The 18,495-nt window shown below is 38.2% G+C and overlaps 1 protein-coding gene across 1 annotated transcript; it reads left to right on the forward strand.

Annotated features, from left to right (window-relative positions):
• Positions 1 to 503: 503 nt before the first annotated feature.
• On the forward strand, positions 504 to 16,915 carry spata6 (spermatogenesis associated 6). The gene is made up of 11 exons (XM_042483873.1): positions 504 to 611; positions 1,903 to 2,040; positions 2,532 to 2,580; positions 2,708 to 2,749; positions 2,889 to 3,013; positions 6,336 to 6,416; positions 9,778 to 10,221; positions 11,561 to 11,663; positions 12,348 to 12,388; positions 12,848 to 13,002; positions 16,768 to 16,915. The coding sequence occupies exons 1-11, from the start codon at positions 528 to 530 to the stop codon at positions 16,883 to 16,885; spliced, it is 1,380 nt and encodes a 459-aa protein (XP_042339807.1). The 5' UTR covers positions 504 to 527; the 3' UTR covers positions 16,886 to 16,915.
• Positions 16,916 to 18,495: the final 1,580 nt, after the last annotated feature.

Genomic DNA, 18,495 nt, shown 5'->3' on the forward strand with positions numbered 1-18,495 from the left:
TTTTGGAGAAAAAGAGACTTTTGCATATAATTCATCACCTGGTAAAAACCTCCTGAACGATGATCATTAAAGAAATCCCAGCTGAAAGTTCAAGCTTGTGAAGTTTCAGCTGTTTGCAATCTGTGCAAGATTTCACTAAACCCGACATGCTGCCCCTTGAAATGTACTGTTTGAATATATATCTGTTGATTCCAGGGTATCTTAACACTGCTTTGTGGATGATATGTAATGTTTGAACGGTAGCGGTAGATTTAACAGTGATTGTGATGCACTGAATGTGCAGAAATCTGTGTGCGTGCGTGCGTGTGTGTGTGCATGTGAGCGTGTGCGCGCATGCGTGTCTGTGCGTGAGCGTGTGTGCGTGAGTGTGTATGCGTGCATGCGCGCGCGCGCGCGTATGTGTGTTGCGCCGGCGTGCAGAGAGAGGTTTTGATTTGTCACTGCTTGGTCACGTGACTGTTCAAACCAAACGCCCTGTGACTAATTCTATTCTGCAGCCATGACAACGCTGTTTGAAAGTTGGATGAATGGCCTCAGAGAAGACTAAGCTTTCCTCCTCTAAAGTGCTCCTAAAGTCTCTGAAATGTACCGTATACTTGGACATTCAGACAGTAAGTGTGTCATAACACTGCTTCTTCGCTCCAAATCTCAGACTTGTTGCTGTAACGTTAGCTTAGTTAACGTTAAGCTAGCTAGCGAACTCACATCCTCTTCCCTTTCCTTAACCCTCCGTCAACTAGCTAACGTAGCTAACGTAAACTAACGGCTGTAACACAACTTGTAAGGTTAGCGTAAATGTGTGTAAAAGGTAAAGATATGACTAAGTTAACGTGTATCAGCTCACCGTCAGTGCTTTTCCCCAAATCTCACTTTACATCACGAAAACGACGGAGTATGCAGTAACTTCACTTTCTTTTCGTGTTTGAAATAACAGACATTTAAAATTAAATCACCTTTAAGGCTAAAGTTAAATGTTTGCCTGTCTATCATGTTGCTTTTAATCACGCGGACAAAATTAACATATTTAACTTGTTTCTTTTAAATTGTTTAAGACATATCCAATTGAGATATTTTCTTTGCTAACTCTTTTTTGCTTTCTTACTTCAGTCATAAACTAATAGAAATCCCCTTGAGCATGTGCTATTAATCTTGAACCAAAAGGTTAAATTGTCTTTAAAGCAAATTTAAATTACAACCACATAGAGATCACTGATTTTTTTAAAATGTTATGCTCCCTTTAATGTGTATGATCTCATTTGAAAGCTGATTTGGTCTCATTTCCACTCAGAAGTTATTCAGCTTAAAGGTCCGGTGTGTAGCATTTAGGGGGATTTAAAGGCAAGAATTGTATTATTGTTACCTTAGAATTAGCCATTTATATCTACATTTGAGTTTGAATTTATTTTGCTTGATATAGATGATGTAATTTATAATCATTTCAAAACAGAGTATGAGACTGATTTATTTTACAAAGAGTGTATAGCTGTCTCTAATTTAGAGCGGGTCCTCCTCCATGGAGTCTGCCATGTTTTAGCCCAAACCAAAAACTGACTCTAGATAAAGTCACTAGTGTTTTTGTGTTTTCTTGTCGGCTGCCATAGCTCATAGCTCCTACATGCGGGAGAAGTTTCAGCTGGTTGCAGTCCTCAGCTGCTGGATCTCCCTAAATCCTACACACTGGAGACCTTTAACTAGTTTTGCAAGCTAAAAAAAATCTTTTATTTTAGTACAAAGGTCCTAGTGATATGGATATTTCCTCAGAGGACTGCACACCTGTTGTTCATATAGCTGATTTAACTGTGTTATGAGACAAAAAAAAATCTGCCAATGAAGGACATGTACAAACACAACAGAATGCCTGTCCTGTCACTTTTGTCCCCTCATTACACTGTTAATGTGCAGGTCACATGTCCAGGAGTGCTCCTAACCAGAAACAACCACGTCTACCTCAGTGTGTGTATCATGGGCCAGTACAGGAAGACTCCATGTTTGCCACCTGTGTTCCCTTTACTCTTCCAACACAAAATGGTATTTGTCAAGGTGAGAATAATAACTTACTGAAACAAGAGCTGTCTCCATTACTGAGGCACAAGATGTAGAATTACCATATGTATGTGGCTGTTTTTGTCAGATATAGCCAGAGAGATGGTGAGAGGAATAGTGCAAATTTTTCAGATATCAAAAAGAGATGCATATCACATTTTCATGTCATGTACCAGATCTTATGTTGGCTCCTATTAACATCTATTGATTGTACTTTTATCTACAAAGGACAAAGGGTAAAGAAATCTCCTTCCTAGTACTTCTTTTTTTTACTTCTTTTCTTGCATACTCTGCAGGCTTTTACTGGCTTATTTTTTTTTAACTCTGCGGATTCATACCAGCAACCTTTCAATTTCAACATGACTGCTCTAACTCTCGATAAAAGAGGCCATCTTTCCCCGGGGGAGAAAGGCAGAGTTAGATACCGGGCTGTCTGCCTCATCTTGTTATAAGTATTGATTTGCTTTGTCTGTACTCTTTTTTACTAGACTTTCCCCGGTGTTGTTGACCCTGCTGATGTAGCTGACCTCCTGGAAGGTAAACGGCCGTTTGGGATTTGCCTCCTCATTTCTAGCCCTGAATCCTCTGCTATGCAAGCTTATAGGATATTAGCTGTGATACTGATCATTAGCTCACAGTCTATTTGTGCTTTCCTTCCTCTTAGCTGACACAACATCTTTTGAGCTGATTCAGTTGGTGCCTCCAGGTATGCTTTCTGATGATGCCATATGGGCATTTTAGGTCCCAACTGTATCTAGTCATTACTCTGCAAAAACAGGATCTCTAACTTGGATTATGTGTATGTGTGTGTTCCTGTTTACTGTCTGTCGGTGTATGATTTTTAGAGGGCGAGGTCCTTGCCACGTTTGAGGCGAGCAGCAGAGATTTCCTGTACCATGGTCTCAGACTGAGCTCCAGGGAAGGAGCTGCAGAGAGAGAGATACTGATGAAGAGATCCTCCTCCTTTCCTGTGAGCTACTTTCCGTCTATTCTTTTTATATATTTTTTCAACCCTCCTTCCAACACCTGCGCCTTTATTCATCAAACTTCTAAGAATTGTATTAAAGAACGCTCTAAAGAGTCAACATAAGAGTAAAAAAATTACTTGCTGAGTGTGAGCAACAAGACACATTTATCAACCTGCAGAGAAGTGTAAAAGTTACTTTTAAGAGCAGCTCTCTAGAGATCACATGATTGATCACATGTTTGCTTAGAGAAGGAAGGAGGCCAATTAGAGATATTGATTTACCTGGCACCTTGGGCACGTTCAATCTGAAAATGGTTTTCACTGTTTTGGTTTGGTTTCTGGGTTGAAAGACGGGTGTGTTCTGAATCGCACAGTATTTATTTTTACTTTGACTGACGTTGAGCAGTAGGTTGTTCTCTGTGCACCACTCTGCACGATTGTTGATTTCCTTCAGGTATGAACTCTCATCGTTGTTTGTAATATGGCCAATGATGGTGGTGTCGTCCGCATACTTTACATTAGAGTTCTCCTTATGTCTGGGAGTGCAGTCATGGGTGTACAGTGTGAACAGGAGGGGTCTGAGCACACAGCCCTGGGGGGCTAAGGTGTTGAGCACCAATGTACAGGCAATGTGACTGCCAGTCTAAACTCTCTGGGGTCTGCATGTGAGGAAATCCAGTATCCAGTATCTGTTAGTTCTGAAAGCATACTGGTGAGGGTCCAGGCTGGCAGGAATGTTGTCTTTGATGTGCTGGAGAACCAGTTTCTCAAAGCACTTCATCAGGATGTGGGTAAGAGCCACTGGGCAGTAGTCATTAAGACTAGACACAGCAGATCTTTTAGGTACAGGCATGATGATGATGGCTTTCTTGAGGCAGGAGGGTACAATGTCTTGTGAGAGTGAGATGTTAAGAATGTCAGTTATAACATTACGTAGCTGATCAGCACAAGTTTTTAGTACACATCCAGGAATGTTGTCTGGGCCTGCAGACTTGTTTATATTCACTCTCAGCAGGAGTTTTCTCACATCTGCTCCGGTCACTGAGAGTGGCCAGTCCTCTGGATGCGGAGTAGACTTCACAGCTGAGTCCTTATTGAGGAGGTCAAAGCGAGCATAAAATGTGTTCAGCTTGTCCGGCAGAGTGGCCTCACATATGATGGGGGTGCTCCTGCTTTTGTAGCCTGTGATATTTTGAATCGCCAACCACATATCTCTAGTGCTGTTGCTGTTGAGGTCTCTCTCCAGTCTCTGCTGATGTCTCCCCTTAGCCTCCTTGATGCCAGCTCTCAGTTGTGCTCTTGCGATGATGCATCCTCTCAGAAGAGCCTTCACCTCCCCACTCATTCAGGCTTTCTGGTTTGGGATTGATCTCACCGTGTTTGTGATCACCACGTCATCATCACATTTGCTGATATATGATGTCACAGAAGATGCATATTCCTCAAGATTGATCCTGTTATCTTGAGTGGCAGCATCTTTAAACATTTGCTTATCTGTGCCCTCAAAACAGTCCTGTAGAGCTGCTGTGGCTTCATCTGTCCACAGTTTTAACAGTTGGTTTGACCCTTTTTATCAGCTGATAATATGTCGGCAGAGGGAGCAGAGAAATATGATCTGACAGGCTTAAGTAAGGGAGGGCTTTGTAGCTGTCAGGAATATTTGTATACACATGGTCCAGGATATTTCTTCCTCTGCTGGGGATCTGGACATGCTGGTGGAATTTAGGCAAGACATATCTGAGGTCTGTTTGATTAAAATCATCAGCTACTATGAAGATCCCATCCAGTTGCTTGGTGATGTTGCTGCTGATGGAATCATACAATTCCTATTATGAATTTGAATCTGGGGGGTGCCAGATAAGATGAGTTATGTCAGTGAAATTGCATACTAAGGAGAAAAGAGTACCACATTAATAAGTGCGGACAATAAAGATGCATGGAAAGTGTTTGAAAACAAAATCAGGGCTGGATGGATGTATGTGTCCTGCAGGTTACGCCACATTTCCTTCACTGCTTCTTGGTCAAACAGCTATCTAAAGGCTGAAAATGGGCGCATGTGTATCACTTGTATTTCTAGCTTGCAAAGGTACCTCCACTTCTGCTCACTGTGAAATTCAGGGTTCCCACAGTCACTGAAAACCTGTAAAAGTCATTGAATTTCACAGTTGCATTTTCCAGGCTTGGAAAAGTCATAGAATCAGTAAAAGTCATTTAAGTTTTTAAAAAGTTTTGGAATTTTTTTTTAGTGTAATGAAAATTCTTACAGTAATCTTTTGTGAATAACCTCCTATGTAATCTAACATTACAGCAAATTCATTTTCTGTAGCTGACAACATAATGTAGCTGTAATATGTGTCAGTTTGTACAACATTTTGTTTACCATCACATACGTTTCCTCATGCTGTGCTAATTATGATTAAATAAAGTTTGAGTCCGATATGTTGGAAAAAGGCCATGCAAGTGGGGCAAGTGAAAAAAAGCATTTTTCTTATGGATTCTTGAAAAGTAATTGAAAAGTTTAAAAATTTTGTCCATGAAACTGTGTGGGAACCCTGTGAATTAGTTAAAGTAGGGATGTCAGTTAATGCATTTAAACATTCATGTGTCAAAGCGACACCACAGTGTGCTCACTATGTGATCTGGCTTGACTGGCACCAATGTTACACGTGTCATTCATAGACAGGAGAAGATTTTTGTTTTCTTTAAGTGAGTCCTCTCCTAATGGCTGTCTGTGCACATGGCAGGAAGGTTCACTACCAAGATTCCAGGATTCAAAGACACGGCTCTGTCTTATACAAAATGAAATAATGTCTTCAGAAATGTTTTCCATGTAGAAATGTTGACTGCCTTTGCTAAACAGACAGAAAAAAACAAACTTGGAACTTCCTCTCTTTTCAGTCCTTCTCCATCTTGTCATTTTTGCTTTTCCGTCCTCCTCTTCATATATCATCTCTCTCTTCCTACCTCCTCCTCCTTTCACTCCTTCATCTCTCTGTGGCTGCGGGTTGCTTTTCTATCCTCCCCTTTCCTCCGAGGCACTAACTGGCATATTTAAATGTCTTTAAACACCATTCCCCTCACCGCTGCTTTTATGTGTTTGTGTTTGAGGCCTACATAGCAATTTAGATGTCTCTCTCCAAATGCCATATTATTTAAACATCACTGGAGCCTTTCTCTTTTCTGCAATTTGTTTTTCTCAAGCCAGAAGCAGATTGAAGATTTGTGATTGTAAATTGGTGTTCCAAGCAGTGCTATTATCTGTCCGTTTGGCTTCATCTCCCTGTTAAAGGTGTTGTGTTTGTTCCTATTGTCCTGCTCCCTCTAGGGAATCTCCCCCAAAGTGGAGTTCGCTACAACATCAGTCATAGAAGAAAGTGATGGGAGAGACAGCTGGCCTGCCTCATCAGTAAGTATGTGCTTTTATTACATCTCATAGATCAGTACAGACACCCGAATACACAGAGACATACAAAAACACCGTGGCCAGCTTTTCAGATTTATTTTACCTTTATCTGCTTTTGGTTTGTCTGCTTTATGTCTGTTGTTGATTCATAAAACACTTGTTCTTTACACATACATTTTGCGGTCAGTGCGTGGTTTTTCATACCAGCTTAGTCAAAATTTAGGCAGTAAAAATCCATCCAAATGCCACTCATAAGTCAAATAAAGAGAGTGTTTATCAGACTGTGTGGCAGCTCAAAACATCCAGTATTTGATCACAACTGTGTAAGTGTTGACCAAAGCTATAACAGATTCATCTCTAGAGGGCTCTAATGAGTGGTATCGCTTACCATCAGATTTTTCTGTTTTCACCATACATACCCACCTTCTATTGTTGCCATGGCTACTGCAACTATCTGTCCATACTGGCAGTGTTTCAAGGGTATCTGTTCTCTCCTTGTGAATGTAATTACGGGGAGGCAGATCTGTGATGCTGATAGCAAGGCTTCTCTAACATCTCCAACTAGCTGGGAGTTTACAGGATTTTTGTCACAGAACCAGTCAGCCAGTTATGTTTTTTTACATAAATTATCCGATAGGTGGGTCACCTGCGTCTGCCACTGTGCCCTTGTGGATTTTAAAGGGTAACTGTGCTCAGCTGTATAAAATCATGTTTCATTTCTTAAAATTTTTGAATTTTCTTTTCTCACCGCCTTTTCTTTCCCCTGTATGGGCATTCTCATGTTTTGTTATACAACATGATCACATTCCATGTTGCATTTTTCAGTAAAGAGCTCAAACACTTGACTAAAAATAAAATCAACTGTTTTGCAAAATAAAAAAAAATTTAATTGTTTAAACAAAAATGACAAACATTCTCTGGTCCCAGCTCTAAATTGTCATGATTGGCTTCTTTTCGTTGTCTATGTTTAGTCAAAAAAAGAACTGTCAGATCAATTGATAATAATAATCCTTTGTTAAAGACGGACTTCAATTTAATCTACTCCTCCATGGTCTTGTGTGACTTACTTGTGTGTGAGGTGTTGTACATACAAAGGTAGTCTCAGGTAATATAATGCTCCAATTCTAGACTAAAAAAGAGTGTTACTTAAAAAAAAAAAAAAAATAGCAAGAGTGAAAATCTTTCGCAAACAGTCCTTTTTGTAACATATGATCCATCAGGCAGCGGTTGGCATGTTTTGCCAAAAACACTACCATGCATTTCCCAGGTGCAGTAACCTAAGCTAAGCTATTTGTTTAAATGGGATGTCATTGACAGCGAAGCAGATTGTCAGAGTGTTCTCTTGGCCCCTCAGGGAGATGTCTGGATCAGAGCACCGCTGTGGCTGTCAGACAGTAGAATTTCTCCATTTTCTCTCTCCTAATGGCTCCTCAGCATAGGCATTTCTGTGACTGCCTGCCCGCCCAGCTGACAAACCTTGTCCTACTTTAATAGAGATTTAGAGTGAGAGTAGCAACTTCTACAAAACGTCTGAAACAGTAGTGATGAACATACACTGTGTTAGCAATGTCTTACTCTTTGAGGTGCTCTTATCTTTTGTTCATTGTTATCATTCTCAGGTAAATACAGTTTTTAATCCAAAAGTCATTTTTAGCCGTGGTAGCAGTTAGGGGTGGCAATTTTGTTTGGTTTGTCTGTCAGCCTGTCAGCCCACCACTTTGGTCCAGACTGAAATATCTTAACAATTGTCAGATGGATTGCTGTGAAATTTTGTAAAGATATCCAGAGTTTCCAGAGCATTCACCCTAATGACTCTGGTGATCCCCTGACTTTCAGTTTTGTGCCACCAGCAGGTCTGTATTTTTAACATTTTCCGTAAAAAATAGGTCAACATCTACTGGATGGATTGGTATAATATTTTGTACCAACATTCATTGTGCTCAGGCGATGCATCTTATTGACTTTGATGAGTTGACTTTTCCTCTATCCAGGGATCGTACAAGGTGCTTGAGGTGCTTGAAGTACTGGAATCTGACACTCAGATATTTAAGTACTGGAATACCTTGAAATATCGACATCTTTTAACATGGTCCGTAAAAAATACTTGAATATAATAACACCCCTAACATAACCCTAATCGAATTATAATTTATTTCATGAAAAGTATTACATATGTGTTTTAAACAAGGTAGCCAAGAAGAGTCATTCTTGCAGTTGTTTTCTAATGCCATATGAGCAGTAAGAGATTGGTGTGTCAACAGGCTTGTTGAAACTATTAAATAGTCAGCTCCAGGATATTTTACAACACGTATTTGTGGAGAAAATAATTTCATATTTGAAAATAAAAATGAGTGCTCGAAAAAGTACTTGAAAGTCCTTGAGTTTGACTGGTTAACTTTAGATTGATTGCCATGCAATTTGGTACAGACAGTCCATTTCTCTCTGTCATCCAGCACCATATTCAAAAATGTTTTTGTATGATATAATGACCAATTACCTGCAGAACTAACAACCTTCCCATCAGCCTCAGTTGTACTTTGTGTTTGGTGCTGATCCTTGTCAAGATTACACCAGCTTAGCATTAGCATGTTAGCATTGCTATTATGAGCATGTTAGAGTGATGGATGTCTTTAGCATGCAGAAGTTAGCATTTAGCTCAAAGCACTGCCCTCCAGTAGTGGAAAGATAGAGGAGCTAAAACAAGGCAGAGATGGTGGTAGATGTGGGGGTGGGAGAGCATACTTTGCTTGATTTTATTAAATCAGACCAATCTCAAATGGCAGCCTCGATGAGGATTTATTCATCATTTATTTTCTCTTAAAAATAGTTTAATGTTGTGTGATTTCCCTAATTAGCATTTAGATTATCTTTGTTTTACAGCCAGGTAATGCCTCTTTATCATATTAGACTGAAGATGGCCATCAAATGCAATTAACATTTTATCTTAACTTATTTATCCCCGGTTGGCATTACCCGCAGGAAGTGGGATATTGCATCGGAGAATGATGTTAGTGGCCATTAGAGTTATTGAAGTAATTCTGCAGAGGTTGTCTCCATGGCAGTGCCGACTGCGAGAGCTGTTGTTGTTGTAACACTTAAGCTGAATGATTTAGCTAATGGTTTAATGGTTCTGTCCAGGGAGAACAAGTCTGTGTCGAGAGTGAGAGCAGCTGCCTTAATGGCTGAAATGGCTGATGCTTGTGTAAAGGAACAACACTTTGGTCTGCATCGAGATCTGAACTGCAGAGACAGATGTTATGTGTCACCTCAACATGGAGAGCTGTAAGGGTAGTTTGACAAGTTAAAACATATCAACTTATTTCTTTCGCTTTCTTTCCATTGATTTCTGTCCCTGCAACCACAGACTTGCTGTCTTTCTCCAGTGAGGACATCTTTAACCCCATCCAGACAGAGTTCATCAAAAAAGTCTTCACTATCCAGGAGGCATTTTTCCAAAATAGATGATGCAAACTGTGTCTCTAAGAAAGGTGGGAAGGAAAAGATGAATGTTGGAAATGCTGGAATTACAAACTCTGCATCATCCTCAACATCCAGACACTCCCTGTCCTCATCCCAATCTGGCCAAAGTCCCCAGAAAAACAAGAAAGAAAGAATAAACACCTCTCCTAGAGTTCCCGTAGAGTCTGGCTACCAGCAGCCTACAGTTTCCTCAAAGACACGCGCCTTGTCCCCTTATACCCACCGCAAGATGTGCCAGCTTTCAGAGGATGCCAGGCAGAGGCTCAGACATCTCCAGCTGGGGCCGCACTACTTCAGGAAGGAGACTGAGAGCCAGCCGCCCTTCTTGGTTGGTAACATTAGATATATTCTTCCCAACTGCAGGCAATTGACAAAAAAAAGTGATGCAGTGGTTTGTTTAATGCTAATAATACATGTGTTCAGTGGACAGGGGTTAAAATTAATGGGATCCTGAATTGATGTAGTTCAAACCTCAGTGGGAGCTTCCCAAAATTTAACATAATCTAGTGGGCAGATTAAGTGGAGGGCATAATAAGAGAGCAGTGTTAATCTTTTTACCTGAGCCGTTAATGGAATTTGACGTCACGAAAATGTGTGCGCATGTAATATGGCCTATTATCCTCACTGAGGGGCTTGAGTGCGCTTTAATAGCACACATCCTGGATTCAGGCTGGTACACGGTTATTTGTTAACACTTTAATTATGGCCATATCACTGCTATGAGAGATTTGCATATAAAAGGGAGTGATTTTCTGATCACACAGCCGCAGGGAATCTAAAGTTGATGGACAAGAACAACACAGCCTCTAGTTCTGTGCTCCTCCCTTCTTCTGCTCCCCTCTGTGTTTCTGCTTCTTCATTTACATCAAATCCAATCCTGAGGTATGAATATCAAAATCCACACTAGCATGCTGTTATTAAAAGAAATGATTAGGTAGAGAGTTGTTTGTTTTTGTCACACACATGAATGGAATTTACTAGAATACAATGGGCGTTTTATTAAAGCGAGGAGCGTGTTTTCCCGCTCCGGATTTCCTGGGGGAATCTTCTGTCGACAATTAACCCCAGTAATTGAGAGTCAAGCTGCAATTAACAAATAGATACCTAATGAAGTAGCTTAGCCCCATGGTGAATGCATTATCAGAGCCTCAATTCCCTGTTTGTTTGTGTAGAGGGAAGCACATTCCCCACCCATGCTCTTTGAGATAGGTGATTATTCTGCAAAATGTTGTCTTTGTCTGCTTTATTGCTTACTGTGATGTTCTTGGTGAAATAATTTGGGGTTGAGATGACAGACAAATGGCTTAACGGTGAAAGTGTTGTTTGACAGCTTTTCCTTTATTCTGCGCAAACTGAAGAAATGAAAAAAATGAGTGAATGTGATGAATGTATTATGTTGTTGATTTCATTTACGCAATACAGCAGACCAAACCTTTTTCTGCTTTTGTTGCAGCATTTCTTATTTGAAGTAGTTAGATTGTGTGATTGATTAATGTACCTGTATCCGGATGCTTTTTAAAAGTGAAGAACAAAGTACTCCTGAATAAGCGCCTGAGTACCTAAACAACCTTGCTGTGTTTTACTATGTAGACAGAATAGTTCAAACAACAGTGGTGTTAAGTTTATTATACTGTTTGACAGCAGATTTTTTTTATGTTTTATCCCAGGTCTCTCGTTGCAGTAGTGCCTCTGTGACGGGAACTCCTTCCTCCTCCTCACAGATTGGTAGCATTCACCAACGCCACGTCAGCTTCAGAGCTGATCACACAGGCAGGTCTTCATGCTCGATTGCAAAAACTAACATACATATACTGTTACACCATTCTTGTAAAAGTTGCTCAGTGGTGCATGACGCCAAAAAAGCTCAAGTTTCGTGGTATAAAATTACCCAGATCTTCCGCCTTGTGGGACTTGAGTCTGACTTGAGACTTACTGTGACAGAGCGGCTAGCTTCTGGTTCAGCTTTCGGCTAACTTGAATGAGGATGGAAACAATTAAATGGTGCAGCTTTGTGAGCTTTTGAAATATTATTTGACCTAATGAATCAAATTCTGATAGTGAAATGAGTCATCTAGCAGGAGTTGTGAAGCTAAACAAAAGTATCCACAGATTTATAAATGTCTCTTTTACAATGTGAGTCTGTGGGAAAAAGTCTTTTCAGGCCCCATGACATTACATGATGGACCGGAAAGTTGCAGTTACATGTTTGACCACAATGTAAAATTGGCCTCAAATCTCAGAGCTATTTCGGCTTGGTATATACAAATAGCATGGCTCTGTTGACTGGGAGGGTGTCATGGTGGTGTTGTGGTTAGCACTGTTGCCTCACAGTAATAGGGTCCCTGGTTCAAACCCTGGTTGCAATGAGGTGTAATAGTTACTGTAGTTTGTAATGCAGTTTAAAGCTGAGCTTTCTGTTTTCATAAAACTTTTATCTTGTCTTTGTCGTTGTAGATTCTTCTCTCCTGGGGAGTTACAGACCAAGAACAGCCAGAGTAAGGCTAATTTTTTACATTTTGTAAGGGATTTCAAAGTGATTATAATGTTAACTAATTGTGCTATGTCACATTTTGTTTTAGATTTCCTTAATATTGTGAAGAAATGTAAAATAATAGAAAAATTCTCTGTTAATGTCTCTATAAAGCTATAATATTCTACTGACTTGATTTGATACACTTCTTACTCATCCTTATTCTAAGAGTTTGCATATGTTTTAACTTAAAGCTCTCCTAATGCTTTTATTGTTATTTTTACTAATGTCTTGTAATTTATATTGATTGTGATGATGCCAAAAACATTTTTCACATCATAGACAATTTTCTAACGTGACCTAATAAAAACATTTTTTTAAATCTTCAAAGCTTAAAGGCAAAACATCTTACAAATGATTAAGTATATTCACTGGTTAAAACTGTTAATTCAATTAAACCCTGTTGCCCTGTGATCTCTTCCAGGTGAAATCAGGTTCTGTTAGCATCCAGTCGTCTCCAGAGACACAGTCCAGACTTGAAGCTCAGACCAAAAGCCCTGTGAGGGATGCTGCCTTTGCTCCGTCCACCCTGTCCAACTCCAGAAGTCCTCTGAATCTCAGCTATTCCCTTAGAGAAAGGTAAGCTCTGTAGATAATACAACCTTTCCCCTCAGCCTGACCTTGAAAATACCTGAAAAAAGTGTTTTTTTTAACCTTTTAGATGCTTGTAAATCACGTTAAAATTAAAACCACTTTAATTGAAAAAAAAAAAAAAAAAAATTGCATAGCATGAGGATCAATGTTACAGCCATAAAATGTGATCTTAGCTTCTTTGTTTTCTTAGGAGAACCTAAAAATGGTGATTGACTTGGCTCTCACACCAGTTAGCAAGGACCGTTCTGGCCACACACCCAGCCGATTTGCTCACACTCACACCAAAGCAGGAGAAAGCATAATCCTCTTTATTTGTGGTGTTTGCCCTGAATTTATCCCAATCCATCTGTGTAAATCATTGGTGTTTGCTCAAAAGATCTTAAAAAGAGGCACCTGTATGAGTTTCCAATTACAGTATATGACAAATACATGGCAATCCCATGAGATGTTGGTCATACGCTGCTGCTGCTGCTGCTGCTGCTGCTGCTGTGTGTGTGTGTGTGTGTGTGTGTGTGTGTGTGTGTGTGTGTGTGTGTGTGTGTGTGTGTGTGTGTGTGTGCATGCGCATGTTCACAAGCTCATACACATCCAATCTTTAATTTTGATCACACTCGACAGGCAGGATGAATTCCCCTCCACCTCTTAAATTACAGGAGCTGATGTCTTGTCATGTTTGTTCATTACTAAGAGGGGAGGCAGAGAGAAGGGAAAACAAAAGAGGAAAATGGTATTGATTTGTGTTTCAGCTTGAGTCTGATGCATTTGACCCGATGCACGCTTTAATACATTCAGAGAGACCTTGTCATCGATCACGGCAGCTGTGAGTTGAACACACCAACGCGACCGATGTTCCGCTTTGTTTGTTTGTTTGTTTCTGCTCTCCTTTCCCCTTCCCTTCTCCTCAGTCCATAAGTAAACATTAAAATCAATAGACAATCTTAAACTGCAAAGTAAATTGTAGGAAATGAATGATACTTTTCTCTCAATTGAAAACGCGACAGGAGTTGCAGGGTGGGAGATTAGAGCAGGCCTTTGTAGATTCCCTCCGACAGGGAGAGGGGCACGTCTTACCAAGAATCTTTGATCTATAAAGAAAATGACAGATGCCAGTGGCAACGTTTGCTCCCTAAGCCCCGAAGTCTCAGTCTATTCATGTCTCTGGATGATTTGTCCTTGATGACTTTTTGAAGCAGGTAGCGAGTTTATCTGATTACAGATGAAAAGCTTCCATTCCCTCTCTGCGAGCCAGGCCGAGACACCAGTCAGTCAGACAGTCATCACCGCCCCGCTCCCAACAAATAGATGGGGATGAGAAGCAATACTGAAATTTATTACTGTTCACTTCCGTCTGTCTGTCAGTGCAGGATTTCATAACTGCCTTTGGCCAACTTGCAGACACATTTATATTGTATTGATGAAGCACATTTATGTCTCCAGTTCAAATGCACCATTGGTTCTGTCAGTTGTTGAATCACATTTTTGTTTTTTGCACGAAAGGTTGAATATAGATGGAAAATTAATGTTTAGATGGAGAAAACAGTATGTTATTGAAAACAGTGTTGAGTCAATGTAGTTTCATTTTGAATCAACTCTCATATCTTGTGTTGTGTTACAGCACAGACTAGTGGACAAAATGAATATCTGTATCTGTGAGAACAACTTGAAAAAACACAGGCATGATGTAAAGTGATTTTGATTATCAGTGAATTGTTGAAGTCATTTTTTCAAGGAAAAATGCCTGACGTTCCCTGGATGCAGCTTCTCAAATGTGTGGATTTTGCTGCTTTTCTGTGTTTTATATCACTGAAATTGATCTTTGGCAACTTACCATACTATCACTACCTTTTGCAGTTTCTGAAGACAAACTGTAGTAAAACTTTTTATAATTTTTATGGCGTACTTTTCTATGACTTTTCGAATGACTTTTTACAACACATCGATACCATTATTTATAAAGACAACATATAGTATGACTTTTTTTCCACATATTTTTGAAGACAAAATATAGTATGACTTTTTACAGATTTCTGACAACATACTATGCTGTGATTTTTCTTTGCAGATTTGTTTTCACAGCACACTCTACCATGGCTTATTTAATGATTTTTGACAATACGTTATACCATGTATTTTCCTCAGGAATTGTGACGAAATACAATACTGTGACATTTTAAATGAGTTTGGATGACACACTTAGTTTGGCTTTTTTCCTTACTTTGGACATCATACTTTCATATGACCTTTTTCATGACCTTTGAAGACATACTATACTGTTACTTTCTTTATTTTGGATGACATGAAACTATGTCTTTGTGTCATGGATTTGGAATACCGACTATACTATGACTTTATTCATGATTTGGGACAGTAAACTATTCTGTGATTTTTTTTCACAATTGTGGATGACATACCTTAATATAATATATAATATTTTTACAACATACTTTGCATTGCCTTTTTTTCATGATTTTAGATGACACAATGCACCATGAGTTTCTCTTCATAATATTGGACGACATGCTTAGCTATAACCTTTCTTCATCATTAGAGATGACATACTAAGCTATGACTTTTTCATGATTTTTTATGACATACTATACTGTGACTTTTACCATATCTTTGACAACATACTATAGTATAGACTATTTTTTAGTTTATTTTTTCACGATTGGTGATTTTTCATGATTTCATGATTTTGTACAATAGTGTGACTATAGGCACTATAGACTATAGTGTGACTTTTTATGACATACTAAACTACAAGTTTTTCATACTATGACTTTTTTCATGACATGGACGACATACTATAGACGAACGCTTCATTATTTTGGATGGGATAAATTACTTTCTTTTACATGATTTTGTACAACATACTGTACTATGACTTTTTTTCATTATTGTGGATGACATACTATACTATGACTTTGTTTTATGGTGTCCAATGACATTTTCTACTCTGATTTTTTTTCATAATTTTAGTCTTTTTCGTGATTTGGACAACAAATCATAAAATCTATCCTCCTGACTTTTATTTATGATTTTAAACAATATACTATGCGTTGAGTTTTTTCATGATTTTGGAAGGCATACTACGATGTTCTTTTTTCATGATTTTGAATGACAGATGGCCTTTTCTTATGATTTTAGATTATATACACCAGAATAGCTTTTTTCCATCATTTTGGAAGACATACTATAACTTTTTCCATGATTCTGGACAGCATGCTTAAATATAGCTTTTGTATGATTTCCAATGACATATGTTTTTATTCATGATTTTTGATGGCCTAATATTTTTTTCATGACATTGGACTACATACTGTACACTGATCTCTAATGATTTTGGACAACATACTATATAACATATAATACTTCATATAATAGTATTTGGATGATTTTTGGCGACTTACTTTGCTAGGACTATACTTTGACTTTTTTCCAAGATTTTGGACAACATTCTTTCCTATGACTTTCTTCATTATTATGTACAACATACTATATCTTTCTTAATGATTTTACAATACATACTATACACTAAGGCTTTTCATCATGAATTTGGATGATATACTATGACTTTATAATATTATATATATATTTTTATATATATACACCAATATATAGTTTTTATGACATGCTATATATAATATCTTACTAAAAATACTCTAAAATACGCAATTCCATAATTAAGTCAGTCAGCTTATTGAAATATGGTTTATTAATGTGTAATTTCTTTGTATTTATTGTCTTCAGGCTCCAGACCAGTCAGCCCCATCCCTCCTACTGCGAGCAGATCCACAGCCGCGTCCAGAGGATTCTTCAGACACACAAAACCACCTGGAACCACCACCAAGTGACTCTTGACCTTTAACTGACTCATTTGCCCACAAGGTGACCAAACAAGTGAGGTTACAGTAGACTATTTACTTTTAAGTCACCACTCTAATAATTAATTTTTAAAGTCTATAGAAGTGGATGCACATGCACACACCCTTTTCTTAACCCCACAATTTATCATTTGCTGAGTGGAAACATCCTGCTAACATGTATCTTAATTTGCCCCCCTCGAATGTACATTTAAATTTCAACCCTTTATAAGCAGCAGCTGTGCTGTGTTTCTTGTCATCTCTCTTCAAAAAGGGAATTTGTAGGTGTTACATTCAAAAGCATAGCAGCACTGCTTTCCTCCCACTCATCCGCTGGCCTGTTTTTTTTCTTGTTCGTTTACTTTTAAGATGCCCAGATGATGAAATTAAATGGATGTTGCATTTCTTTAAAGTAAAGTAATACAGTGAATGATGATAGTCTCGAGCTCTCTTCTATGCAGTAGGTACAGTTTACCTAAATGTGTGAGCAGGATCGTACAGATCCCCCAAGGGTCATGGCAAAATTTTTTTTAGGATTATTTTTGCACTCCCTCACAATACTTTCACTTATGATTATTTGTATAAAGCATTATAAATAACCACAAGTACTTATAACTATGATTATACAGCACTATAGAGGCAAGTGTGTTCATAGATAGATAGATAGATAGATATACTTTATTAATCTCAAAACTGAGAAATTGGGGTGTAGCAGTGCCATACAGTAAGAACAAAGAGAATAAAGAGCAAACAATATTAAAAGAATATAAAGGAATACCCTTAAAAAACTAAAAACTAAGAGACTATACATATATACATATATACAAGTGTAAAATGCGTTATAATGAAATCTAGACATGCACTTCACAGAAAGTGCTACCAAATATATATACATATTTACATACATACATTTATAGAAAGTTTGTGGTCATACCTCTCTCTTTTTTAAAGGCGCTGAGCAGTGCTATCCAGAATTCTTGCCATGACCCTTTAAGGGCTCCGTAGGAATTAAATGAAAGTAGAACAAAATACCCTTTGTATTTCTCTTTGGGACTCATACTAACTAGGAATCCAGTAAATTATAGTGCAAACTGTACAACCTTCAGTTGCTTCACCTTTTTTATTAACTGTGCCAACACTTCTTCTACAGAAGAAAAAAATCTGTTTCATTTTAAATATGACAGTATTTCATTTTCAATGATACAAATTGGGGCTTTTCTTTAAATGTTAATATTGTGATAGATTTTCAAACATTTGTTGTTAGTCATTTATATAAGGTCATATCTGAATGATGTTTTCAAATGATTTTGGAGGACTTAATGTTCTATGACATTTTTATCTTGATTTTGGAAGACATACTATACTATGATGTTTTTTTCATGAATTTGGACGACACACTACTATGAAGTTTTTTCATGATTTTGGACAACATACCTTACTAGGACGTTTTTTTTTTTTTAAGGTTCTGGAGGACATACTATACTATGACATTATATATTATATCATTATAGTGTAGAAGTTTATAGAAGTTTCTCATGAAAATCTTTTTTTTTTAAACAAGGACAAAAAAGGACATCTTGTAATTAATACTTTTATACTATTATTTAAGCAGTAT

The sequence above is a fragment of the Plectropomus leopardus genome, chromosome 3 (genome assembly GCF_008729295.1).
Source record: "Plectropomus leopardus isolate mb chromosome 3, YSFRI_Pleo_2.0, whole genome shotgun sequence".
NCBI classification, from domain to species: Eukaryota; Metazoa; Chordata; class Actinopteri; order Perciformes; family Serranidae; genus Plectropomus; species Plectropomus leopardus.